Consider the following 23,434-nt stretch of genomic DNA (forward strand, 5'->3'; position numbering starts at 1 on the left):
CGGGTGTTCACCCTGGAGAAGAGAAGGCTGCAATGGGGGGACCTTAGAGCACCTTCCAGTGCCTGAAGGGCCCCCCTGTTTCTAAGACCCCTCCCCCATTGCTAACGAGATCCCCACTCGGCCCCCCCATTGCTAAGACCTCCCCGTTGCTAAGGCTCCTCCCCCGTTGCTAAGGAGGCCCCGTGCTAGGCCCCCCCGTTGCTAAGGGCCCATCCGTCGTTGCTAAGGGCCCGACCCCGTTGCTAAGGAGCCCCCGGTTGCTAAGGGCCCGTCCCCCGTTGCTAAGGAGACCCCCACCACCCCCTCAGGCCCCCCCGTTGCTAAGGCCCCGTTCCCCGTTGCTAAGGAACCCCCCGCTCACCCCGCTCCTTCCCCGCGCGCGCGCCCGCCGGGCCCCGCCCATTTCCTCTCCGACCAATCAAACAGCGCCGCGTCACGCCTCGCTACCCAATGACGTAGCACTTCTGGTTATGACGCAACACCTGGGGGGGCGGGGCTAAGGCCACCCGGAAGCCGCGCGGAAGCGTTCGCCGCTCGTTCCCGCCCGCTCGCTGACGTCAGCGCTGACGTCACAGCAGCGGCACGCGTGACGTCAGGCGGCACCGGGTGGGTTGGGAATGAGGGGGAGTTGGGGGGGGGGGCGGGAATGTGGCGGATCCCGGGGGGAGGGGGGGGAATGATGGGGGGGGCTGAGGGAGGAGAGGCCTCGATGGGATGAGGGGAAAGGGAACATGAGGGATTCCTGAGGGAAAAGGGAACGTGAGGGATTCCTGAGGGGAAAAAGGAACCCTGGGGATTCCTGAGGGGAAAAGGGAACATGAGGGATTCCTGAGGGGAAAGGGAACATGAGGGATTCCTGAGGGAAAAGGGAACCTTGGGGATTCCTGAGGGGAAAAGGGAACATGAGGGATTCCTGAGAGGAAAAAGGAACCCTGGGGATTCCTGAGGGGAAAAGGGAACGTGAGGGATTCCTGAGGGGAAAAAGGAACCCTGGGGATTCCTGAGGGAAAAGGGAACATGAGGGATTCCTGAGGGGAAAAGGGAACATGAGGGATTCCTGAGGGGAAAAAGGAACCCTGGGGATTCCTGAGGGGAAAGGGAACGTGAGGGATTCCTGAGGGAAAAGGGAACGTGAGGGATTCCTGAGGGGAAAATGGAACGTGAGGGATTCCTGAGGGGAAAAGGGACCTCGGGAATTCCTGAGGGGAAAAGAGAGCCTTGGGAATTCCTGAGGGGAAAAGGGAATCTTGGGATTTCTTGAGGGGAAAAGGGAGCCTTGGGAATTCCTGAGGGGAAATGGAACATCAGGAATTCCTGAGGGAAAAAGGAACCTCAGGGATTCCTGAGGGGAAAATGGAACCTTGGGGATTCCCGAGGGAAAAGGGAGCCTTGGGGTTTCTGAGGGAAAAGGGAACCTTGGGATTTCCTGAGGGGAAAGGGACCTTGAGGATTCCTGAGGGAAAAGGGACCTTGAGGATTCCTGAGGGGAAAAAGGAACCTTTGGAATTCCTGAGGGAAAAGGGACCCCGGGGATTCCTGAGGGGAAAGGAAACCTTGGGGATTCCTGAGGGAAAAAGAACCTTTGGAATTCAAGAGGGAGCCTTGGGGATACCTGAGGGAAAAGGGAACCTCGGGGATTTCTGAGGGAAAAGGGAACCCTGAGGATTCCTGAGGGAAAAGGGAACCCTGAGGATTCCTGAGGGAAAAGGAGACCTTGGGAATTCCTGAGGAGAAAGGGAACCTTGGGATTTCTTGAGGGAAAAGGGAATCTGGAGAATTCCTGAGGGAAAGGGAATCTTGGGAATTCCTGAGGCAAAAGGAAACCTTGGGGATTCCTGAGGGGAAAAGGGAACATCAGGAATTCCTGAGGGAAAAGGGACCTCGGGGATTCCTGAGAGAAAAGGGAACCTTGGGGATTCCTGAGGGAAAAGGGACCTTGGGGTTTCTTGAGGGGAAAGGGAACCTTGGGGATTCCTGAGGGGAAAAGGAACTTCGGGAACTCCTACGGGGAAAGGGAACGTTGGGGATTCCTGAGGCAAAAAGAAACCTTGGGGATTCCTGGGGGGAAAAGGGAACATCAGGAATTCCTGAGGGAAAAAGGGACTGTGGGGATTCCTGAGGGAAAAGGGAACATCAAGAATTCCTGAGGGAAAAGGGAACCTCAAGGATTCCTGAGGGGAAAAAGGAACCTTAGGGATTCCTGAGGGAAAAGGGAGCCTTGGGGATTCCTGAGAGAAAAGGGACCTTGGGGATTCCTGAGGGGAAAAGAAACCTTGGGGATTCCTGAGGGAAAAAGAACCTTCGGAATTCAAGAGGAAAGAGGGAGCCTTGGGGATACCTGAGGGAAAAGGGAACATCACAGATTCCTGAGGGAAAAGGAGACCTTGGGAATTCCTGAGGGGAAAAAGAGACCTTGGGGATTCCTGAGGATAAAGGGAACCTTGGGATTTCTTGAGGGAAAAGGGAACCTGGAGAATTCCTGAGGGAAAAGGGAACCTTGGGGATTCCTGAGGGAAGAGGGAGCCTTGGGGATTCCTGCGGAGAAAAAGAACCTTGGGATTTCCTGAGGGGAAAGGGAACCTTGGGGATTCCTGAGAGAAAAGGGAACCTTGGGAATTCCTGAGGGGAAATGGAACATCAGGAATTCCTGAGGGAAAAAGGGACCTCAGGGATTCCTGAGGGGAAAATGGAACCTTGGGAATTCCTGAGGGAAAAGGGAGCCTTGGGAATTCCTGAGGAGAAAGGGAACCTTTGGAATTCTTGAGGGAAAAGGGACCCTGGGATTTCTTGAGGGAAAAAGGAACCTCAGGAATTCGTGAGGAAAAAGGAACCTTTGGAATTCCTGAGGGAAAAGGGAGCCTTGGCGATTCCTGGGGGGAAAAGGGACCGTGGGGATTCCTGAGGGAAAAGGGAACATCAAGAATTCCTGAGGGAAAAGGGAACCTCAAGGATTCCTGAGGGGGAAAAGGAACCTTAGGGATTCCTGAGGGAAAAGGGAGCCTTGGGGATTCCTGAGAGAAAAGGGAACCTTTGGAATTCCTGAGGGAAAAGGGACCTTGGGGATTCCTGAGGGAAAAAGAACCTTCGGAATTCAAGAGGAAAGAGGGAGCCTTGGGGATACCTGAGGGAAAAGGGAACATCACGGATTCCTGAGGGAAAAGGAGACCTTGGGAATTCCTGAGGGGAAAAAGAGACCTTGGGGATTCCTGAGGATAAAGGGAACCTTGGGATTTCTTGAGGGAAAAGGGAACCTGGAGAATTCCTGAGGGAAAAGGGAATCTTGGGAATTCCTGAGGCAAAAGGAAACCTTGGGGATTCCTGAGGGGAAAAGGGACCGTGGGGATTCCTGAGGGAAAAGGGAACATCAGGAATTCCTGAGGGAAAAGGGACCTCGGGGATTCCTGAGAGAAAAGGGAACCTTGGGGATTCCTGAGGGAAAAGGGACCTTGGGGTTTCTTGAGGGGAAAGGGAACCTTGGGGATTCCTGAGGGGAAAAGGAACTTCGGGAACTCCTAAGGGGAAAGGGAACGTTGGGGATTCCTGAGGCAAAAAGAAACCTTGGGGATTCCTGGGGGGAAAAGGGAACATCAGGAATTCCTGAGGGAAAAAGGGACCGTGGGGATTCCTGAGGGAAAAGGGAACATCAAGAATTCCTGAGGGAAAAGGGAACCTCAAGGATTTCTGAGGGGAAAAAGGAACCTTAGGGATTCCTGAGGGAAAAGGGAGCCTTGGGGATTCCTGAGAGAAAAGGGACCTTGGGGATTCCTGAGGGGAAAAGAAACCTTGGGGATTCCTGAGGGAAAAAGAACCTTCTGAATTCAAGAGGAAAGAGGGAGCCTTGGGGATACCTGAGGGAAAAGGGAACATCACGGATTCCTGAGGGAAAAGGAGACCTTGGGAATTCCTGAGGGGAAAAAGAGACCTTGGGGATTCCTGAGGATAAAGGGAACCTTGGGATTTCTTGAGGGAAAAGGGAACCTGGAGAATTCCTGAGGGAAAAGGGAACCTTGGGGATTCCTGAGGGAAGAGGGAGCCTTGGGGATTCCTGCGGAGAAAAAGAACCTTGGGATTCCTGAGGGGAAAGGGAACCTTGGGGATTCCTGAGAGAAAAGGGAACCTTGGGAATTCCTGAGGGGAAATGGAACATCAGGAATTCCTGAGGGAAAAAGGGACCTCAGGGATTCCTGAGGGGAAAATGGAACCTTGGGAATTCCTGAGGGAAAAGGGAGCCTTGGGAATTCCTGAGGAGAAAGGGAACCTTTGGAATTCTTGAGGGAAAAGGAACCTCAGGAATTCGTGAGGAAAAAGGAACCTTTGGAATTCCTGAGGGAAAAGGGAGCCTTGGCGATTCCTGGGGGGAAAAGGGACCGTGGGGATTCCTGAGGGAAAAGGGAACATCAAGAATTCCTGAGGGAAAAGGGAACCTCAAGGATTCCTGAGGGGGAAAAGGAACCTTAGGGATTCCTGAGGGAAAAGGGAGCCTTGGGGATTCCTGAGAGAAAAGGGAACCTTTGGAATTCCTGAGGGAAAAGGGACCTTGGGGATTCCTGAGGGAAAAAGAACCTTCAGAATTCAAGAGGAAAGAGGGAGCCTTGGGGATACCTGAGGGAAAAGGGAACATCACGGATTCCTGAGGGAAAAGGAGACCTTGGGAATTCCTGAGGGGAAAAAGAGACCTTGGGGATTCCTGAGGAGAAAGGGAACCTTGGGATTTCTTGAGGGGAAAGGGAACCTTGGGGATTCCTGAGGGGAAAGGGAACATCATGAGTTCCTGAGGGAAAAAAGGAACCTTGGGAATTCCTGAGGGAAGAGGGAGCCTTGAGGATTCCTGGGGGGAAAAGGGACCGTGGGGATTCCTGAGGGAAAAGGGACCTTGGGGATTCCTGAGAGAAAAGGGAACCTTGGGGATTCTGAGGGGAAATGGAACATCAGGAGTTCCTGAGGGAAAAGGGAGCCTTGAGGATTCCTGAGGAGAAAGGGAACCTTTGGAATTCTTGAGGGAAAAGGGAATCTTGGGATTTCTTGAGGGAAAAAGGAACCTCAGGAATTCCTGAGGGAAAAAGGGACCTTGGGGATTCCTGAGGGGAAAATGGAACCTTGGGAATTCCTGAGGGAAGAGTGAGCCTTGGGGATTCCTGAGGCAAAAGGAAACCTTGGGTATTCCTGAGGGAAAAGGGAACATCAGGAATTCCTGAGGGGAAAAGGGACCCTGGGATTTCTTGAGGGAAAAGGGAACCTCGGGAATTCCTGAGGGGAAAGGGAGCCTTGGGAATTCCTGAGGGAAGAGGGAATCTCATGAATTCCTGAGGGAAAATGGAACCCTGGGGATTCCTGAAGGAAAAGGGACCCTTGGGATTTCTTGAGGGGAAAGGGAACCTCATGAATTCCTGAGGGAAAAAAGGAACCTTGAAGATTCCTGAGCGAAAAGGGAACCTCAGGAATTCCTGAGGGAAAAAGGAACCTTGGGAATTCCTGAGGAAAGAGGGAGCCTTGGGGATACCTGAGGGAAAAGGGAATCTCGGGGTTTCTGAGGGGAAAGGGAGCCTCTGGTTTTCATCAGGGGAAAGGAAACCTCAACATTTTCCTGAGGGAAAAGAGAATTTCTGCTTTTCCAAAGAGAACAGAATCATAAAATAGAACTGTAAGGGTTGGAAGGGACCTTAAAGCTCATCCAGTGCCAACCCCCTGCATGGGCAGGGACACCTCCCACCAGCCCAGGGTGCTCCAAGCCCCATCCAACCTGACCTGAGACACTGCCAGGGATGGGGCAGCCACAGCTTCTGGGGGCAACCTGGGCACCCAGGGGCTCAGCACCCTCACCCCAAACAATTTCTCCCTCCCTCCCTCTCCAAGAAAGAGAATCCTGGAATGGGTTGGCTAGGAAGAGAACTGAAAGCTCAGCTCATTCCAACCCCCCTGCCATGGGCAGGGACACCTCCCTCCCAGATTGCTCCAAGCCCCATCCAACCTGGCTTTGAACACTGCCAGGGATGGGGCAGAGACTCTTTTCCTGGGCAACCTGGTTCTAAAGCTCAGCACCCTCACCCCAAACAAGTTCTCCCTCCCTCCCTCCCTGCCTGCCCAAGATCTCCTCTCCATCTCCCCTCTCCCAGCTGGAAACCCTTCCCCCTCGCAGGGTCCCATCCCTCCAGGCCCTTGTCCCAAGTCCCTCCCCAGCTTTCCTGGAGCCCCTTCAGGCACTGGAAGGTGCTCTAAGGTCTCCCCATTGCAGCCTTCTCTTCTCCAGCCTCAACACCCATGGGATTACACACTGCTCTGGATTGGGAGGGACCTTAAAGCTCATCCAGTCCCAACCCCCTGCATGAGCAGGGACACCTCCCACCAGCCCAGGGTGCTCCAAGCCCCATCCAACCTTCAAAACCTCTAGGGATGAGGCTTCCACCACCTCTCTGGGCATCCTGTTCCAGTTTCTCACCACCCTCATGGGGAAGAACTTCTTCCTAACTTCCAATCTCAAGCTCCCCTCCTCTACTTTGAATCCATTCCCCCCTGCTCCTATCACTCCCTGACATCCTAAAAAGTCCCTCCCCACCTTTCCTGGAGCCCCTTCAGATCCTGGAAGGCCACAATGAGGTCTCCTTGGAGCCTTCTCCTCTCCAGACTGAACAACCCCAACTTCTGGGAACAAGTTTTTAACTTAGTGCTTGTTCATCACCTACAGAGAGATTCACAGGTTCTCTGCAGCCACTGACATGGACATGAAAATATTCTAAACCTTTTCTTCATCATTTTTCAGAAGGTTCCTTGGAGCTTTCTCCTCTCCAGACTGAACAACCCCAACTCCCTCACTCTGTCCTCACAGCAGAGCTGCTCCACAGCCCTCTGAGCATCCTCCTGGCCCTTCTCTGGGACACCTTCCACCATTCCATGACTTCCACCTTCCATCCATGACTTTCTTGTTGCAGGAACATCCTGGAATAAGGAAGATGTAGTTTTGCTGAGGGAAAAAAAGAACCTCTGGTTTTCTTGAGGGTAAAGGGAACCTCTCATTTTCCTGAGGGAAAGGGAATTTGCTGTTTGTCAGGAGGAAATAAGGAACACCTGTTTTTCCTGAAGGAATACAGGACCTCTGGTTTTCTTGAGGGAAAAAAGGCACCTCTGATATTCCTGAGAGGAAAGAGAAACCCTTGTTTTCCTCTGGGGAAGCTGAGAAGAAAAGGGAATTTCTGCCTTCCCTGCCAAAACCAATTCCCAGACCCACAGAGCAATTCCCAACCCAAATCCTCTTTTTTATCTTATTTTTTTTTAACATATTTTCCCCTCTCCTCAGCTTTCCAGCCAATGGCAGAGGGGGACAAACCCAGACAGCTCCTCCGACTGGTCCAGGAGGGACAGCTGGACCTTCTCCAGGAGGAATTGTCACCAGCTGCCACCAAGGACTTGGCCCCAGGGCGCTCAGGGGACACTCTGCTGCACCACGCTGCCCGACACGGCCACCAGAAGGTCCTCAGCTACCTGGTGGAGGAGCTGGGGATGGATCCTGAGCTCTTCAACAGGGACTACAAGAGGCCTCTCCACGAAGCAGCCTCCAGGGGGCACCTGGAATGTGTCTCCTACCTCTTGGAGAGAGGAGCCAGCGTGGACTGCTTGAAAAAGGCAGACTGGTGGGTGCTGGGCTGGGTTTGGCCTCAAATGATGAGTGGGGAGAGGGTGGATTTTGAATCTGAGGAGGTTTAGATTGGGTGTTAAGACGTTTTTCACCATGAGGGGGGTGGAACAATGGAACAGGTTGCCCAGGGAGGTGGTTGAGGCCTCATCCCTGGGGATATCCAAGGATTGAGGAGTCTCTGAGCATCCTGATCTGGTTGGGGGTGTCCCTGCTGACTGCAGGGGTTGGACTGGGTGACCTTGAGAGGTCCCTTCCAACCTGAATTATCCTGTGATTCTCTGATTCCTCCAACCTGTCCATCCATCCCATCTCATCCATGGATTGTTCCATCCCATCCTCAATGTGCCTTTTGCTCCATCCTGGCTGTGGATTTCTCCACCTTGCTTGGATGTTGCTTTATCCCCCTGAGCATCCCTGTGCTGGAGCATCAGCTCCCCACAGCATCTCAGCAACTCCTGAAAAAGCTGTCAGCCCATGGATCAGACAGGAGCACCCTGTGCTGGGTCAGGAACTGCTGGAACGGGCCCAGAGAGTGGTGCTGAACGGGGCTGCATCAAAATGGCGGCTGTGGTGTCCCCCAGGGATCAGTGTTGGGCCCAGTGCTGTTCAATATCTTTATTGATGATTTAGATGAGGGGATTGAGTCCATCATCAGCAAATTCACAGATGACACCAAGCTGGGGGGAGTGTGGATCAGCTGGAAGGCAGGAGGGCTCTGCAGAGGGACCTGGACAGACTGGAGAGTTGGGCTGATCCCAACGGGATGAGGTTCAACATTCCAAGGGCCAGGTCCTGCACTTTGGCCACAACAACCCCATGGGGAGCTCCAGGCTGGGCACAGAGTGGCAGAAAGGGACCTGGGAGTCTGGATTGCCAGGAAGCTGAAGAGGAGCCAGCAGTGTACCCAGGTGGCCAAGAAGGCCAATGGCATCCTGGGCTGGCTCAGGAACAACGTGGCCAGCAGGTCCAGGGAAGGGATTCTGCCCCTGTGCTCAGCTCTGGTGAGGCCACAGCTTGAGTCCTGTGTCCAGTTCTGGGCCCCTCAGCCCCTCAGGAAGGAGATTGAGGTGCTGGAGCAGGTCCAAAGGAGGCAACTGGGCTGGGGAAGGGACTGGAGCACAGATCCTCTGAGGAGAGGCTGAGGGAGCTGGGGGTGTTGAGGCTGGAGAAGAGGAGGCTCAGGGGAGACCTCATCACTCTCTCCAACTCCCTGAAAGGAGGTTGGAGCCAGGGGAGGGTTGGGCTCTTTTCCCAGGCAACTCTCAGCAAGACAAGAGGGCAGGGTCTCAAGTTGTGCCAGGGGAGGTTTAGGTTGGAGATGAGAAAGAATTTCTTTCTGGAGAGGGTGATCAGGCATTGGAATGGGCTGCCCAGGGAAGTAGTGGATTCTCCGTGTCTGGAGCTATTTCCAAAGAGCCTGGATGTGGCACTGAGTGCCATGGGCTGGGAACTGCAGTGGGAGTGGATCAAGGGTTGGACTTGATGAGCTCTGAGGTCCCTTCCAACCCAGCTGATTCTAGAATTCTATGATTCAGGTGGGGAGGGCAGGAGCTGACCTGACAGATGAGGAAGGATCTGGGTGAAGGAACAACCCCGAGAGCAACCAAGGAACTTTCTCCATTGCACTGGAGAAAGAAGTGGAATTGTGACAGCCTCTTGCCTTGTCTGTGGGTGGGAGCAATGTCTGAAAGGGGGGTGGGATTCTACATGCAGAATCACAGAATGGTTTGGGTGAAAATCACCTTCAAGGTCATCTACTACACCCTGCTGGGACATCTTTAACTAGATTGGGTTGCTCAGAGCCCTGTCCCACCTGACCTTAAATGGTTCCAAGGGAGAGGCATCTACCACCTCCCTGGGCAACCTGGTCTCACCTTCCTCAGTGTAGAAAATGTCTTATTTTTTATCTGAATCTCAGAATTCCACAGTTGTTTGGGTTAGATCATCAAGTTCTAACATTTTGCCACGGGCAGGGACACCTCCCACCAGCCCAGGGTGCTCCAAGCCCTATTTAACCTGACCTGAGACACTGCCAGGGATGGGGCAGCCAGAACCTCCCTGGACTTGTGGTAAATAGTAAAAAAAGAAATTCCCAAATTTTAAAGAATCAATTTGTAAAAGAAGGAGGTGAGCAAGATTTTGCCATCTAAAGTGGGCAAAATGAAAACCATGAATGAAACTGCAATTAGGTGTCAGGACCTGGAAGTGAATCAGGGAATCCTGGTTGGGTTGGAAGGAACCTTAATGCTCATCCCGTTCCAACCCCCTGCATGGGCAGGGACACCTCCCACCACCCCAGGGTGCTCCAAGCCCCATCCAACCTTCAACACCTCCAGGGATGGGGCAGCCACAGCTTCTGGGGACAACCTGGGCACCCAGGGGCTCAGCACCCTCACCCCAAAGAACTTCTCCCTCCCTCCCTCCTCAAGAAATAGAATCCTGGAATGGGTTGGCTTGGAAGAGAACTGAAAGCTCAGCTCATTCCAACCCCCCTGCCATGGGCAGGGACACCTCCCTCCCAGATTGCTCCAAGCCCCATCCAACCTGGCTTTGAACACTGCCAGGGATGGGGCAGAGACTCTTTTCCTGGGCAACCTGGTTCTAAAGCTCAGCACCCTCACCCCAAACTATTTCTCCCTCCCTCCCTCCCTCCCTCCCTCCCTGCCTGCCCAAGATCTCCTCTCCATCTCCCCTCTTGCAGCTGGAAACCCTTCCCCCTCGCAGGGTCCCATCCTTCCAGGCCCTTGTCCCAAGTCCCTCCCCAGCTTTCCTGGAGCCCCTTCAGGCACTGGAAGGTGCTCTAAGGTCTCCCCATTGCAGCCTTCTCTTCTCCAGCCTGAGCACCCCCAACTCTCTCAGCCTGGCTCCAGAGCAGAGCTGCTCCAGCCCTCCCAGCAGCTCCAGGGCCTCCTCTAGACCTCTTCCCTCAGCCTTGTTTGCTGAACACTCCCAGGTCCCTCAGCCACTCCTCAGAAGTTCTCCAGAACCTTCTTTTTGTGCTCCAAACCCCTCCCCAGCTCTGTTGCCCTTCTCTGGACATTCTCCAGCCCCTCAATGTCCTTCTTGTCAGGAGAGGCCCCAAACCATACACAGTACCTGAGGTCTGGCTTCAGTTTGAGCTCATCCAGTAGAACCCAAGTCATCAGAGTCACTGTGGTGCTGTCCCTCTGGTTCTTATTTTTTACCTCTTTTTTATTTCAGGACCCCCCTGATGATGGCTTGCACCAGACAAAACCTGGAGGTGATCAAAGCTCTGGTGGAGCATGGAGCAAACCCACTGCTGAAGAACAAGGATGGCTGGAACTGTTTCCACATTGCAAGCAGGGAGGGTCACCCCCATGTCCTCCAGTACCTGCTGGATGTGTCCCCAAGGAGCTGGGACACAGAAAGCACAATAAGCAGGACACCTTTGCACACAGCAGGTAAAAGAGCTGCCACCAGATGCAGTTGGAAGGGAAGAGCAGAGAACCCAAGGGGAATGATAGTTCAGTTCATCTTTAGTTTGGGGAAGCAAAGTGTGAATTCCTTGGATGCAAAGATGCAGGGAAATGGCTGAAGGTTGAGTTCCTGAAATTAAATGGGAAGGTTTTCAGGGGTTGAGGTGGTGTAGGACTGATGGTTGGGCTTGCTGGGGTCTTCAGGTCCTTTCCAACCATGATGATGATTCTGTGATTCCATGAAGTTTGTGGTAGGAACTTTTGGGAGCTCAATCTCTGAACTTCTGTCTGTTCACAGAGCTCTGCTGCATCTCTGCAGGGTTTCACCTCAGGGCAGACATTAATTTTAGTTGTTTTCAGATAAATCCTGCATCCATTCTGGTGTCTCCACCATAAAAACATGGATCTGTTGGGATGAGTCCAGAGGAGGCCACAAAGATGATCCAGGGGCTGGAGCAGCTCTGCCATGAGAAGAGGCTGAGGAGCTGGGATTGTGCAGACTCCAGGGGGACCTTAGAGCTGCCCCCCAATCCCTGAAGGGAACCTCCAGGAAGGCTGCAGAGGGACTTTTCAGAAGAGTGTCCAGTGCTAGGAGAAGGGGAAATGGTTTGAAAGTGCAGGAGAAGAGGTTCAGCCTGGAGCTTAGGAAGAAGTTCTTCAGGAGGAGGGTGCTGAGCCTCTGGAACAGATTGCCACAACAGAGAAGTTGTGGCTGCCCCCTCCCTGGAGGTGTTCAAGGCCAGGTTGGATGAGGCTTGGAGCATGAGAGGTGATGAGAGGTGTCCCTGGGCATGGAGCTTGGGGGAGATGAGCTCTGAGCTCCCTTCCCACCTCACCCATTCTGGGATTCCCAGGCATGAGTGTGGTGTCCAAGTGGAGCCAACCTGCTTTTCCCAGGGTGTGGAAGTCACTTAAAAAACTATGGAGAAGTCCTGGATCTGAACACCCTCATTTCTAAGCCTTATTTAGAGCCACTCAAATGCTCAGAGGGCTGAGCACCTCCCTGGGAAGCCAGGCTGAGGGCTTGGGGTTGTTCAGCCTGGAGAAGAGGAGGCTCCCAGGTGGCCTTAGAGCAACCTTCCAATATCTGAAGGGGCTCCAAGAAAGCTGGGGGAGGGCTTTGGACACGGGGGGGTAGGGAGAGGAGAAGGGAAATGGGTTAAAACTTGGAGAAAAAGGGGAGATTGAGGTTGGAGATGAGGAGGAAATTCTTGAATTTGAGGGTGGGGAGAGCCTGGCCCAGGTTGTCCAAGGAAGTTGTGGCTGCCCCATCCCTGGCAGTGTCTCAGGTGAGGTTGGATGGAGCTTGGAGCACCCTGGGCTGGTGGGAGGTGTCCCTGCCCATGGAGCTTGGAGGAGATGAGCTCTGAGCTCCCTTCCCAGCTCACCCATTCTCTCATTCGATTAAAAAATAAACAAGCAGCAAGATGTAGGCTTTTCATATTTCTAAATGCTGTGCCAAACACTCAGCTTTTCAGGCTGGAAGCTCCTTACTTCCCTTTGCATTGTTTTTTCCCTCTGATTAAGCCATGTTTTTGGGGTGAGTATCAGTTCTGTTCCCTTGGGAAGGATGGATCTGCACCAGGAGCAGCCCCCATCACCCCCTGACTCTGTTCTCCTTGGTGAACACCCCCATCACTCCCTGACTCTCTTCCTCTCTGGGCAGATCTTGCTGAGCTCCCACAGCTCAGATCACTTTGCAATCCCCTTTTTCCTGCTGACTTCTGGAGCTGCAGGTTCCACTTGGAAAATCTCCAAGGTTTCAAGCATGTCCTGGGGTTTTTAAGGTCCTAAACCCAGCAGAGCTGCTGAGAGACAACTTTGGGGATCTTCCTGCTGGTGGACATTTTGATCAGTTTGGTTTATGCTCTCAAGGTCAGTTTTGCTCTCAGAAAAGAGAGGAATTTCCTCTCAGATTTTTGTGCACACACTCACAGGGTAAAATCATGATGAGGAATCTGAGGAGCTGTAGGGTCTCTATGTCCTGAAGAAGCATCAGAGATTTTGGCCTTCTCACCTTCCTCTTTAGAAGGTAGTGAAGAGTGGTGAGATATCCAGAGTGGTGTTTTGCAGAGGGAATTTCCTGACAGGGAACTGCTGGAGAGGAGACAGCAAAGGGATATGAAGATGATGAGGGCACTGGGACATCTCTGAGGAGGAAAGGCTGAGGGACTTGGGTCCTTTTTGGCTGGGGAAGAGAAGAATGAGGGGCTGGGAAGCTCATCAATGCTTAGAAATACTCTAAGGGTGGGGGGCAAGAGGAAGGGGCCAATCTCTTTCCAGTGGCTTTGTCAGCTCCTAAATCCCTAATGAAGCAAGACAAGAGTGCCACCAATATCCCAGAGGGTTCTGTCCTCCTCTAGAAAAATAAATCTTGATGTTCCTCAGCTGTGGAGATCCAGGAAGGTTCTCCTCCTCCTCCTCCTCTGCTCTGCTCTGCCCTGGGGAGACCACCCCTGGAATCCTGGTTCCAGTTTGGGGCTCCCCAGTTGAGGAGAGACTGGGATCTACTGGAGAGAGGCCAAGGGAGAGGTGGGAGGGTGAGGAAGGGACTTGAGCATCTGTGCTGGGAAGAAAGAGTGAGAGGCCTGGGGCTGTTGAGGCTGGAGAAGAGAAGGCTGAGAGGGGATGTGCTGAATGTCCATCAGTAGCTGAGGGGTGGGGGGCAAGAGGAAGGGGCCAATCTCTTTTTGGGGGTGGGCAGGGAGAGGCCAAGGAAGACTGGGTTGAAGGGAGAAGAGAGGAAGTTGCAGCTCAGCATGAGGAGAAAGTTGTTGAGGGTGAGGCTGAGGGAGCCCTGGCCCAGGCTGCCCAGAGAGGTTGTGGAGTCTCCTTCTCTGGAGCCTTTCCAAACCCCCCTGGCTGTGTTCCTGTGTGGGCTGCCCTGGGGGATCCTGCTGGGGCAGGGGGGTTGCACTGGGGCATCTCCAGAGCTCCCTTCCCACCTCTGAAACTCTCTGGAAGAGGAAGGATGCTCTGCTGGGAACACAGAGAGGCTGTTTGGAGGCTTGGAGTCCACCATGTCTGATTCCCACTCTCTGCCTTTTTAATTCTTTGTTGGTTTTTTTATTATTATTATTTTTTAATCGGTTTAAAAGGATAGAAAGGGTGTGAAGTAGTTGGAGGAACCACAGACATCACCTGTAGGCAGACCAGGGTGACCCAGAGGCAGTTTGGATTTGGTTTCTGCCCTTCTGAGCCTTTTCCCCTTTAAGATGGGGACAAAGTCTTGTTTTACCTTCTGAAAGATGCCTCAGGTGTGCCTCAGCTCCATCCTCTGAGCCCCAACCATCTGGATGGCTCCAAAATAACCTTAATGCAGAAGAAACCAGAGCTTCCATCCCCAGTGGGAGGGGACAGAGGTGTGTGACATCAGGGTGACATTGTGGGGCTGGAAAGAGGTGGCTGACCTGAATCTGAACCAGTAGGGCTGAGACTCTCTGTCTCAATCCTGCAGCTGCCTCACCTCATTTCCCAAAGAATTTAATAGGGATTGACTCTTTGGAAAGACCCAAGGTGTGTGAGGAGCTCTCTTGCTGTGCTGTAATTAATCTCCTGAAGATGTTGTTGCTCCTTAACTCCCCTTCTCATTACACCTCCAGCTCTTCAGTAGCTGCTTCCCCACCTCCCTCTGCTCATCAGCAGTGACAGTCCCAGCCCTGGGGGAAATGGCTGCAGCTGCCTCCTTGTGCTTGACCTGAGGATGAAAAAAATAACTGATGAGTTTTTATTTGATGTTTCAGGCTGGGCCAGGAGGAGCAGGTGGCTTGAATAAGGATTTGCCACTCCTCATTTATCTGTGTGTTCTCCTCTCCCTTCTCAAGCCCAGGTTTTGTCTTTCCCTCTCCCTGCAGAGAGATGGACTTTGGGTTGGGATCTGGGAACAGAGTCAGGAGCAGGGTGAGGATTGTCACAGAGGCATCAAATTGGTGGACTGGTTTGGGTTGGAAGAGACCTCAAAGCTCATTCAGTCCCAACCCCCTGCATGGGCAGGGACACCTCTCACCAGCCCAGGGGGCTCCAAGCCCCATCCAACCTGACCTGAGACACTGCCAGGGATGGGGCAGCCACAACTTCCTTGGACAACCTGGGCCAGGCTCTCCCCACCCTCAAATTCAAGAATTTCCTCCTCATCTCCAACCTCAATTTCCCCTTTCTCTCCAAGTTTTAACCCATTTCCCTTCTCCTCTCCCTACCCCCCTGTGTCCAAAGCCCTCCCCCAGCTTTCTTGGAGCCCCTTCAGCTATTGGAAGGTTGGGAGAAGGGATGGAGCAGAACAAGGGTTTGAATGAATCCTTGTGAAACTCTGCTGACAGTTTTGGTGCCTCAGTTCTTCAATCAAAATCCTTCCTTTCAAACTCCCCCTCAGAACAAGGGAGTTCTGCCACGGGGCTGCAACTGTTTGGCATGGAGGAAAAAAAATATCCCATTGGTTTTTATACCTCCTGGGTTGAGTGCATTTTAGAGACCAACTCAAACCCAATCTTGCTGTTGAGGTGATGTCCTCACAAATCTGGAGCATTTAAAACATCCAGGTCCTCCTGCATTTGCCACCCTTGAAGATGATGGAATTGTGGAATGGTTTGGGTTGGGAGAGACCTTAAGGATCATCCAGTTCCAGCCCCCTGCATGGGCAGGGACACCTCCCACCAGCCCAGGGGGCTCCAAGCCCCATCCAACCTGACCTGAGACACTGCCAGGGATGGGGCAGCCACAGCTTCTGGGGGCAACCTGGGCACCCAGGGGCTCAGCACCCTCACCCCAAAGAATTTCTCCCTCCCTCCTTCCCCAAGAAATAGAATCCTGGAATGGGTTGGCTTGGAAGAGAACTGAAAGCTCAGCTCATTCCAACCCCCCTGCCATGGGCAGGGACACCTCCCTCCCAGATTGCTCCAAGCCCCATCCAACCTGGCTTTGAACACTGCCAGGGATGGGGCAGAGACTCTTTTCCTGGGCAACCTGGTTCTAAAGCTCAGCACCCTCACCCCAAACAAGTTCTCCCTCCCTCCCTCCCTGCCTGCCCAAGATCTCCTCTCCATCTCCCCTCTCCCAGCTGGAAACCCTTCCCCCTCGCAGGGTCCCATCCCTCCAGGCCCTTGTCCCAAGTCCCTCCCCAGCTTTCCTGGATCCCCTTCAGATACTTCAGGAGAGCTGGAGAAAAACATTTTATGAGGCCATGGAGTGATAGTCTTGAGGAAAAGGGGTGATTGGACCTTGAGCTTGGAGTCTCCTCATCAGCAGTTGGGATGTAGGAGTGCAGACAGTGGGATCCAGCACCCCCTTCCCACCTCTCTGTCACCTCCTACATTTGATTTCCCCCCTGTGACAAAGCCATCAACCCCTGGTTTGGGTTGAATTCTTCTCATTTCACTGATCTGGTGCCAACAGGAGGGGCTGGAGCTGCTTTGAAGAATTTTCACCCAGGTAAATCCTGCCTGCTGGTGCTGGGGGGGTGCTGGTACCAGCATCTTCCCCCCAGTTTCTGAGTCGGGGGCACAGCTGAGGGACCAAAGCTCCTGTGGGGAAATCCCATCAAAATGAACCATCCTCTCCATGACTTCCTCTCCCAAGGGGTGGATATCAGCCCATTAACCCATGACCACTCCAGCTGCCTCCCTGCCACGCTTCTCCCTCTTTAATTAATGGGTAATTATTTTTTTTTCTCCCCTCCCCACCCCTCCCGTGCAATTTTATATTCAGGGGGGGTTGATTCCTCCACCTTTGCTGCTCCATGGCCTGAGGCAAGAGAGACAAAATGAAGAAAACGCTGAGTGCAACCATGGATCTGAGCTTCCTTGCTGTTAAAAGGATGGAATCGTTTTGTTTGGGGTGCTTTTTATTATTCTGCATGGATTTAGGCTGTTTTTTTGGGGTTTTTTTAAAGCTTCTCTTTTGAAAATCCTGCTGGTGGCTCTGTTGGGGAGGTGACAAAGAGGCAGGGAGCAATCAGCCAAGCTCCAGCCCCTCCTCAGCCTTGCAAAGAGCATCTATTGTGCAGCTGGCTCTGAAGGGGATTGCTGGTACCAGCCGTTTGCCAGATTTATTCAGCACACAGAACAAACGCCCTGATGTAGCAGGGTTGGTTTTTTTTTTTTTCCTTTTTTTAACATAAATCACCTCATTCCTTTTGCAAAATGACCCACAGGAAACAAAAACCACAACAAACCAACCCAACTGTCTGCACCTTGCTGTCATATCAGCAAAATATTGCAGTGATGTAAATATTTTAATATTGTTATAACTATTTTTTTGTTGTTTAAGTATTTCAGTCCACGACTTTCAAATCCTCCCCCACAGTTGTTTTTTTTTTCCTCAGCTCCAACAGGATGATGAGCTGGGAATGATGGATGGTTGGAGTGGCTGAGGAGGGGTGGGAACATCATCCAGCTCTTCACCACCTCCCTGTTTCCAGTTCATTTTTACGGATTTTCTTCCAGGGATTGACAAATGCATGGAAAAAAAAAAAAAAATCTCATTGTGTGGACCTGCTGAACACAGGGTTGTTGTTTTTTTTCCACGGGTTTATCTGGTGTTTTCCTACAGGAAATGAAAGCTTCAGAGCTGATTTCAATTCCCAAAGGAAAAAAAAATGAGAAAGAAAAAAAGAAAAAAAAAAAAGAAAAGAAAAAGGAAAGCTTTGGGATTTCAAGCTTTAAGCCCAAAGGGTCAGAAACTGGATTCTGTTTCCCTCCAGGTGAGGAGTGGCAGGAAACCAGACATTAACTCCCTGTTTTTCTCTCCTTCCCAGCCATGCACGGCTGCCTGGAGGCTGTGGAGCTGCTCCTGGAGCGGTAAGCAGGATTTTGGGATTTCTCCCTCCCCTTCCTGACTCTCCCCGCCTCCAATCCCATCCCCAGGCTCCCTCCGGACTCCAGGGAAGGTTTGTGGTGGTGTGGGTGCCATCTCCAGGCTGGCTCCTCCCTTGTCCCCCAGGTTTTTCACAGCCTTTGGGACACGGATGAGCCGGGCTGGGGTCTGACATCACTCTGACATCAGCCCAGCTTACATAACTCTTGTTTATTGGTTGGTTTTTTTTTTTTTTTAGTGTTTTTTTTCTCCATGCTGATTCATCCCTCTTGCCTCAGACCTGGCCCAGCCACATCTCTTGTAGCATCACAACAACAAAACCAGGGGGGGTTGTGCCAGCTGGGTTCCAGGCTCAGCTTCTCCAGTCTGGATTCAACCTCCAGGCTTTATATTTTCAACCTCCAGTCTGGAATAAACCTCCAGTCTGGTCTCAATCTTCAGGCTGGATTCATTCTCCAGTCTGGGACTCAACCTCCAGTCTGGACTCAGCCTCCAGGCTTTATATTTTCAGCCTCCAGTCTGGACTAAACCTCCAGCTGGACTCCTTCTCCAGACTGGACTCAACCTTTAGGCTTTATTTTTTCATTCTCCTGTCTGGGACTCAACCTCTAGTCTGGACTCAACCTCCAGGCTTTATATTTTCAACCTCCAGTCTGGACTCATCCTCCAGTCTGGACTCATCCTCCAGGCTTTATATTTTCAGCCTCCAATCTGGACTAAACCCCCAGTATGGTCTCAACTACCAGGCTGGATTCAACCTCCAGGCTGGATCCAACCTCCAGGCTTTATTTTTTCATTCTCCAGTCTGAGACTCATCCTCCAGTCTGGACTCATCCTCCAGGCTTTATATTTTCAGCCTCCAGTCTGGACTCATTCTCCAGGCTTTGTATTTTCAACCTCCAGGCTGGACTCCTTCTCCAGACTGGACTCAACCTTTAGGCTTTATTTTTTCATTCTCCAGTCTGGGACTCAGCCTCCAGTCTGGACTCATTCTCCAGTCTGGTCTCAACCTTCAGGCTGGATTCATTCTCCAGTCTGGGACTCAAACTCCAGACTGGACTCAACCTCCAGGCTTTATATTTTCAAATTCCAGTCTGGACTAAACCTCCAGTCTGGTCTCAACCTCCAGGCTGGGGCTCATCCTCCAGGATTATATTTTCAGCCTCCAATCTGGACTAAACCCCCATTATGGTCTCAACTTCCAGGCTGGACTCAACCTCCAGGCTGGATCCAACCTCCAGGCTTTATATTTTCAACCTCCAGTTTGGGACTCAAACTCCAGTCTGGACTCAACCTCCAGGCTTTATATTTTCAGCCTCCAGTCTGGAATAAACCTCCAGTCTGGTCTCAATCTTCAGGCTGGATTCATTCTCCAGTCTGAACTCAACCTCCAGGCTTTATATTTTCAAATTCCAGTCTGGACTAAACCTCCAGTCTGGTCTCAACCTCCAGGCTGGGGCTCATCCTCCAGGCTTTATATTTTCATCCTCCAGTCTGGACTCATCCTCCAGTCTGGGACTCAACCTCCAGGCTGGACCTAATTTCCAGGCTTTATATTTTCAACCTCCAGTCTGGGACTCATCCTCCAGTCTGGACTCAACCTCCAGGCTTTATATTTTCAGCCTCCAGTCTGGACTCATTCTCCAGGCTTTATATTTTCAACCTCCAGTTTGGGACTCAACCTCCAGGCTGGACTCATCCTCCAGGCTGGGATTCAACCTCCAGGCTTTATATTTTCAACCTCCAGTCTGGACTAAACCCCGAGTCTGGACTCCAGCTCCAGGCTTTATATTTTCAAACTCTAGTCTGGGACTCATCCTCCAGTCTGGATTCAATCTCCAGTCTGGACTCATCCTCCAGGCTTTATATTTTCAGCCTCCAGTCTGGGACTCAACCTCCAGTCTGAACTCATTCTCCAGACTGGACTCAACCTTTAGGCTTTATTTTTTCATTCTCCAGTCTGGGACTCGGCCTCCAGTCTGGACTCATTCTCCAGTCTGGTCTCAACCTTCAGGCTGGATTCATTCTCCAGTCTGGACTCAACCTCCAGGCTTTATATTTTCAAATTCTAGTCTGGACTAAACCTCCAGTCTGGTCTCAACCTCCAGGCTGGGGCTTATCCTCTAGGCTTTATATTTTCATCCTCCAGTCTGGACTCATCCTCCAGGCTTTATATTTTCAGCCTCCAGTCTGGACTAAACCCCCAGTATGGTCTCAACTTCCAGTCTGGATTCAACCTCCAGACTGGGACTCAACCTTCAGGCTTTATATTTTCAACCTCCAGTTTGGGACTCAACCTCCAGGCTGGACTCATTCTCCAGACTGGGATTCAACCTCCAGGCTTTATATTTTCAACCTCTAGTCTGGACTAAACCCCCAGTCTGGACTCCAGCTCCAGGCTTTATATTTTCAAACTCTAGTCTGGGACTCATCCTCCAGTCTGGACTCATCCTCCAGGCTTTATATTTTCAGCCTCCAATCTGGACTAAACGTCCAATATGGACTCAGCCTCCAGGCTGGATCCAACCTCCAGGTTTTATATTTTCAAGCTCCAGGCTTTATATTTTCTGCCTTCAGTCTGGTCTCATCATGCAGATTGGATCCAACCTCTAGGGTTTATATTTTCAAACTCTAGTCTGGGACTCATCCTCCAGTCTGGATTCAACCTCCAGTCTGGTCTCAACCTCCAGGCTGGGGCTTATCCTCCAGGCTTTATATTTTCAACCTCCAGTCTGGGACTCAGCCTCCAGGCTTTATATTTTCAGCCTCCAGTCTGGACTAAACCCCCAGTATGGTCTCAACTTCCAAGCTGGATCCAACCTCCAGGTTTTATATTTTCAAGCTCCAGGCTGGGACTCATCCTCCAGTCTGGATTCAACCTCCAGACTGGGACTCAACCTTCAGGCTTTATATTTTCATTCTCCAGTTTGGGACTCAACCTCCAGTCTGGACTCATCCTCCAGGCTGGGATTCAACCTCCAGGCTTTATATTTTCAACCTCCAGTCTGGACTAAACCCCCAGTCTGGACTCCAGCTCCAGGCTTTATATTTTCAAACTCTAGTCTGGGACTCATCCTCCAGTCTGGATTCAGCCTCCAGTCTGGTCTCAACCTCCAGGCTTTATATTTTCAACCTCCAACCTGGACTCAACCTCCAGACTTTATATTTTCAGCCTCCAATCTGGACTAAACCCCCAGTATGGTCTCAACTTCCAGGCTGGATCCAACCTCCAGGTTTCATATTTTCAACCTCCAGGTTTTATATTTTCATCCTCCAGTCTGGACTCATCATCCAGGCTGGATTCAATCTCCAGACTTTATATTTTCAACCTCCAGTCTGGGACTCAACCTCCAGGCTTTGTATTTTCAGCCTTCAAATCTTGGCAGATTGCTAGGAAGTGGCTTTCATTCCAGCCCCATATTCTCCTCCTCACCCTCTTATCTTCCTAACCAGAGCTGCTCCAGCTTTCCCTGGACATCCCAGTCCCTGCTGGTCACACAGCTCCTGTTAGCCCACTCATCCCAACCTTGTTCATTCCAGCAGAGATGGAGCCCAGTGATGGGAGCTTCCAGTTTTCATTGTCATCTCTCCTTTCAAGGCAGCTTTAACCTCAGCCAGACCTGAGGGCTTTAATTTTCTACCTGGTGGTGATCCATGAGGTTTTCCCCCTTCTAGAAGTCCCCTGGTCAGGGGGAAAAGGGAAATATAAATGATCCACAGAGCCCTGACTTTCCTGCAGCCTGACCAGGACTCATTTATGCTTCTTCTGATAAACTCCTCCCCTGCCCTCAGTGGAAAAAAACCTGTGCAGGAAGAATTTTAAAGCCATCAACAACTCTGTCCTGCTTTTTGTCTTCCTTCCCAGGTGCCAGTACAAACCTGACAGCAGAGACAGATGTGGAGTCACTCCCTTTATGGATGCTGTCCAGAATGGGCATATTGCCATTGCCAGGGTGCTGCTGGAGAAACACCAGGTGGGTGCCAAAAAACCCCTCACCTGTCACCTCCAGGACCTGACCAAAACTGCCAGGAAAAGCAATCCAAGCCTTCAGCATCACCAAATTATTGTCAAGAAGCAAAGCCCCAAATTCATAGAATCATAGGATGGTTTGGGTTGGAAGGGAAAAGGAAGGGAGTGTCTGAGATGAAGCAAGATGTGGGCTGCAGGGTTGTGTGGGAAAGTTTTCCCACATTTCTTGGGCATTTTATGGATATTTGTCCTTCAGCTGTGTTCAGAAAATGTGTACATGTGGCACTTGAGGTCAGTGTTTGGTTGGCATGGGGGTGTTGGGTTGGACTTGATGATCTTAGGGGTCATTTCCAAGCTTATTCATAGAATCATGGAATGGTTTGGGTTGGAAGGGACCTCAAAGCTCATCCAGTCCCAACCCCCTGCATGGGCAGGGACACCTCCCACCAGCCCAGGGGGCTCCAAGCCCCATCCAACCTGACCTGAGACACTGCCAGGGATGAGGCAGCCCCAGATTTTCCTTTTCTCATCAGAAGATCCCATCTGCTGGCAGCTGATCCTCCAGAGACTCCAGCACCACCACCACAAACCTCAGGTTCTTCTGAAGGGCCATTTGGGGGCTCAGCTCAGCTCCTCCATACAGCCCTGAGAAGGCTCAGGACAGAGCAAAAGTTGGGGAATGCTTTGGGTTCAAAGGGACCTTAAAGATCATTTAATTCCACCCCCCCTGCCATGCTCAGGGACACCTCCCACCAGCCCAGAGGGCTCCAAACCCACCCAAGGTGCCCATGAAAGCTTCCAGGGATGAGGGAACCCTAATTAATGCTCCTTGAGCATGGAATCCTGGAAGGGTTTGGGTTGGAGGGGACCTTAAAGCTCCTCCAGTCCCAAGGGGACAATCCAGGGACCCCTCCCCCAGCCCAGGGGGCTCCAAGCCCCATCCAACCTTCAACACCTCCAGGGATGGGGCAGCCACAGCTTCTGGGGGGCAACCTGGGCACCCAGGGGCTCAGCACCCTCACCCCAAACAATTTCTCCCTCCCTCCCTGCCCAAGAAATAGAATCCTGGAATGGGTTGGCTTGGAAGAGAACTGAAAGCTCAGCTCATTCCAACCCCCCTGCCATGGGCAGGGACACCTCCCTCCCAGATTGCTCCAAGCCCCATCCAACCTGGCTTTGAACACTGCCAGGGATGGGGCAGCCACAACCTCCCTGGATTTATGGTAAAGAAGCAAATTCCCAAATTTTAAAGAATCAATTTGTAAAAGAAGGAGGTGAGCAAGATTTTGCCATCTAAGGTGGGCAAAATGAAAACTATGAAGGAAACTACAATTAGGTGGCAGGACCTGGAAGTGAATCAGGGAATCCTGGAGTGGTTTGGGTTGGAAGGGACCTCAAAGCTCATCCAGTCCCAACCCCCTGCATGGGCAGGGACACCTCCCACCAGCCCAGGGTGCTCCAAGCCCCATCCAACCTGACCTGAGACACTGCCAGGGATGGGGCAGCCACAGCAATCCTGGGAAATTTATCCCCAGGATAATCTCTGTGAGGGCTGTGCTTGGGTCAGGTTTCTGTCATCTGGGTCCTTTC

At 51.9% G+C, this 23,434-nt stretch overlaps 2 protein-coding genes across 3 annotated transcripts in view; one reads left to right on the top strand and one right to left on the bottom strand.

Moving 5' to 3' along the window:
- Positions 1 to 400, bottom strand: part of FBH1 (F-box DNA helicase 1) — a 37,749-nt gene extending 37,349 nt beyond the window's left edge. Inside the window, exon 1 of one of the 2 annotated variants that reach the window (XM_030469517.1) lies at positions 362 to 400. The gene's annotated coding sequence lies outside the window, so the exon portion shown is untranslated. The remainder of the gene's footprint in view (positions 1 to 361) is intronic. The other variant, XM_030469516.1, reaches the window with a different exon arrangement.
- Positions 401 to 523: 123 nt separating this feature from the next.
- The window catches only part of LOC103529801 (ankyrin repeat domain-containing protein 16), a 37,353-nt gene continuing 14,442 nt past the window's right edge, over positions 524 to 23,434 (top strand). Inside the window, exons 1-5 of the mRNA XM_030469521.1 lie at positions 524 to 606; positions 7,292 to 7,625; positions 10,832 to 11,052; positions 17,816 to 17,858; positions 21,740 to 21,848. Of these exons, the coding sequence (XP_030325381.1) occupies positions 7,303 to 7,625; positions 10,832 to 11,052; positions 17,816 to 17,858; positions 21,740 to 21,848 (696 nt within the window). The 5' untranslated portion in view covers positions 524 to 606; positions 7,292 to 7,302. The remainder of the gene's footprint in view (positions 607 to 7,291; positions 7,626 to 10,831; positions 11,053 to 17,815; positions 17,859 to 21,739; positions 21,849 to 23,434) is intronic.

This window comes from Calypte anna, chromosome 1 (genome assembly GCF_003957555.1).
Source record: "Calypte anna isolate BGI_N300 chromosome 1, bCalAnn1_v1.p, whole genome shotgun sequence".
Classification (NCBI taxonomy): domain Eukaryota; kingdom Metazoa; phylum Chordata; class Aves; order Apodiformes; family Trochilidae; genus Calypte; species Calypte anna.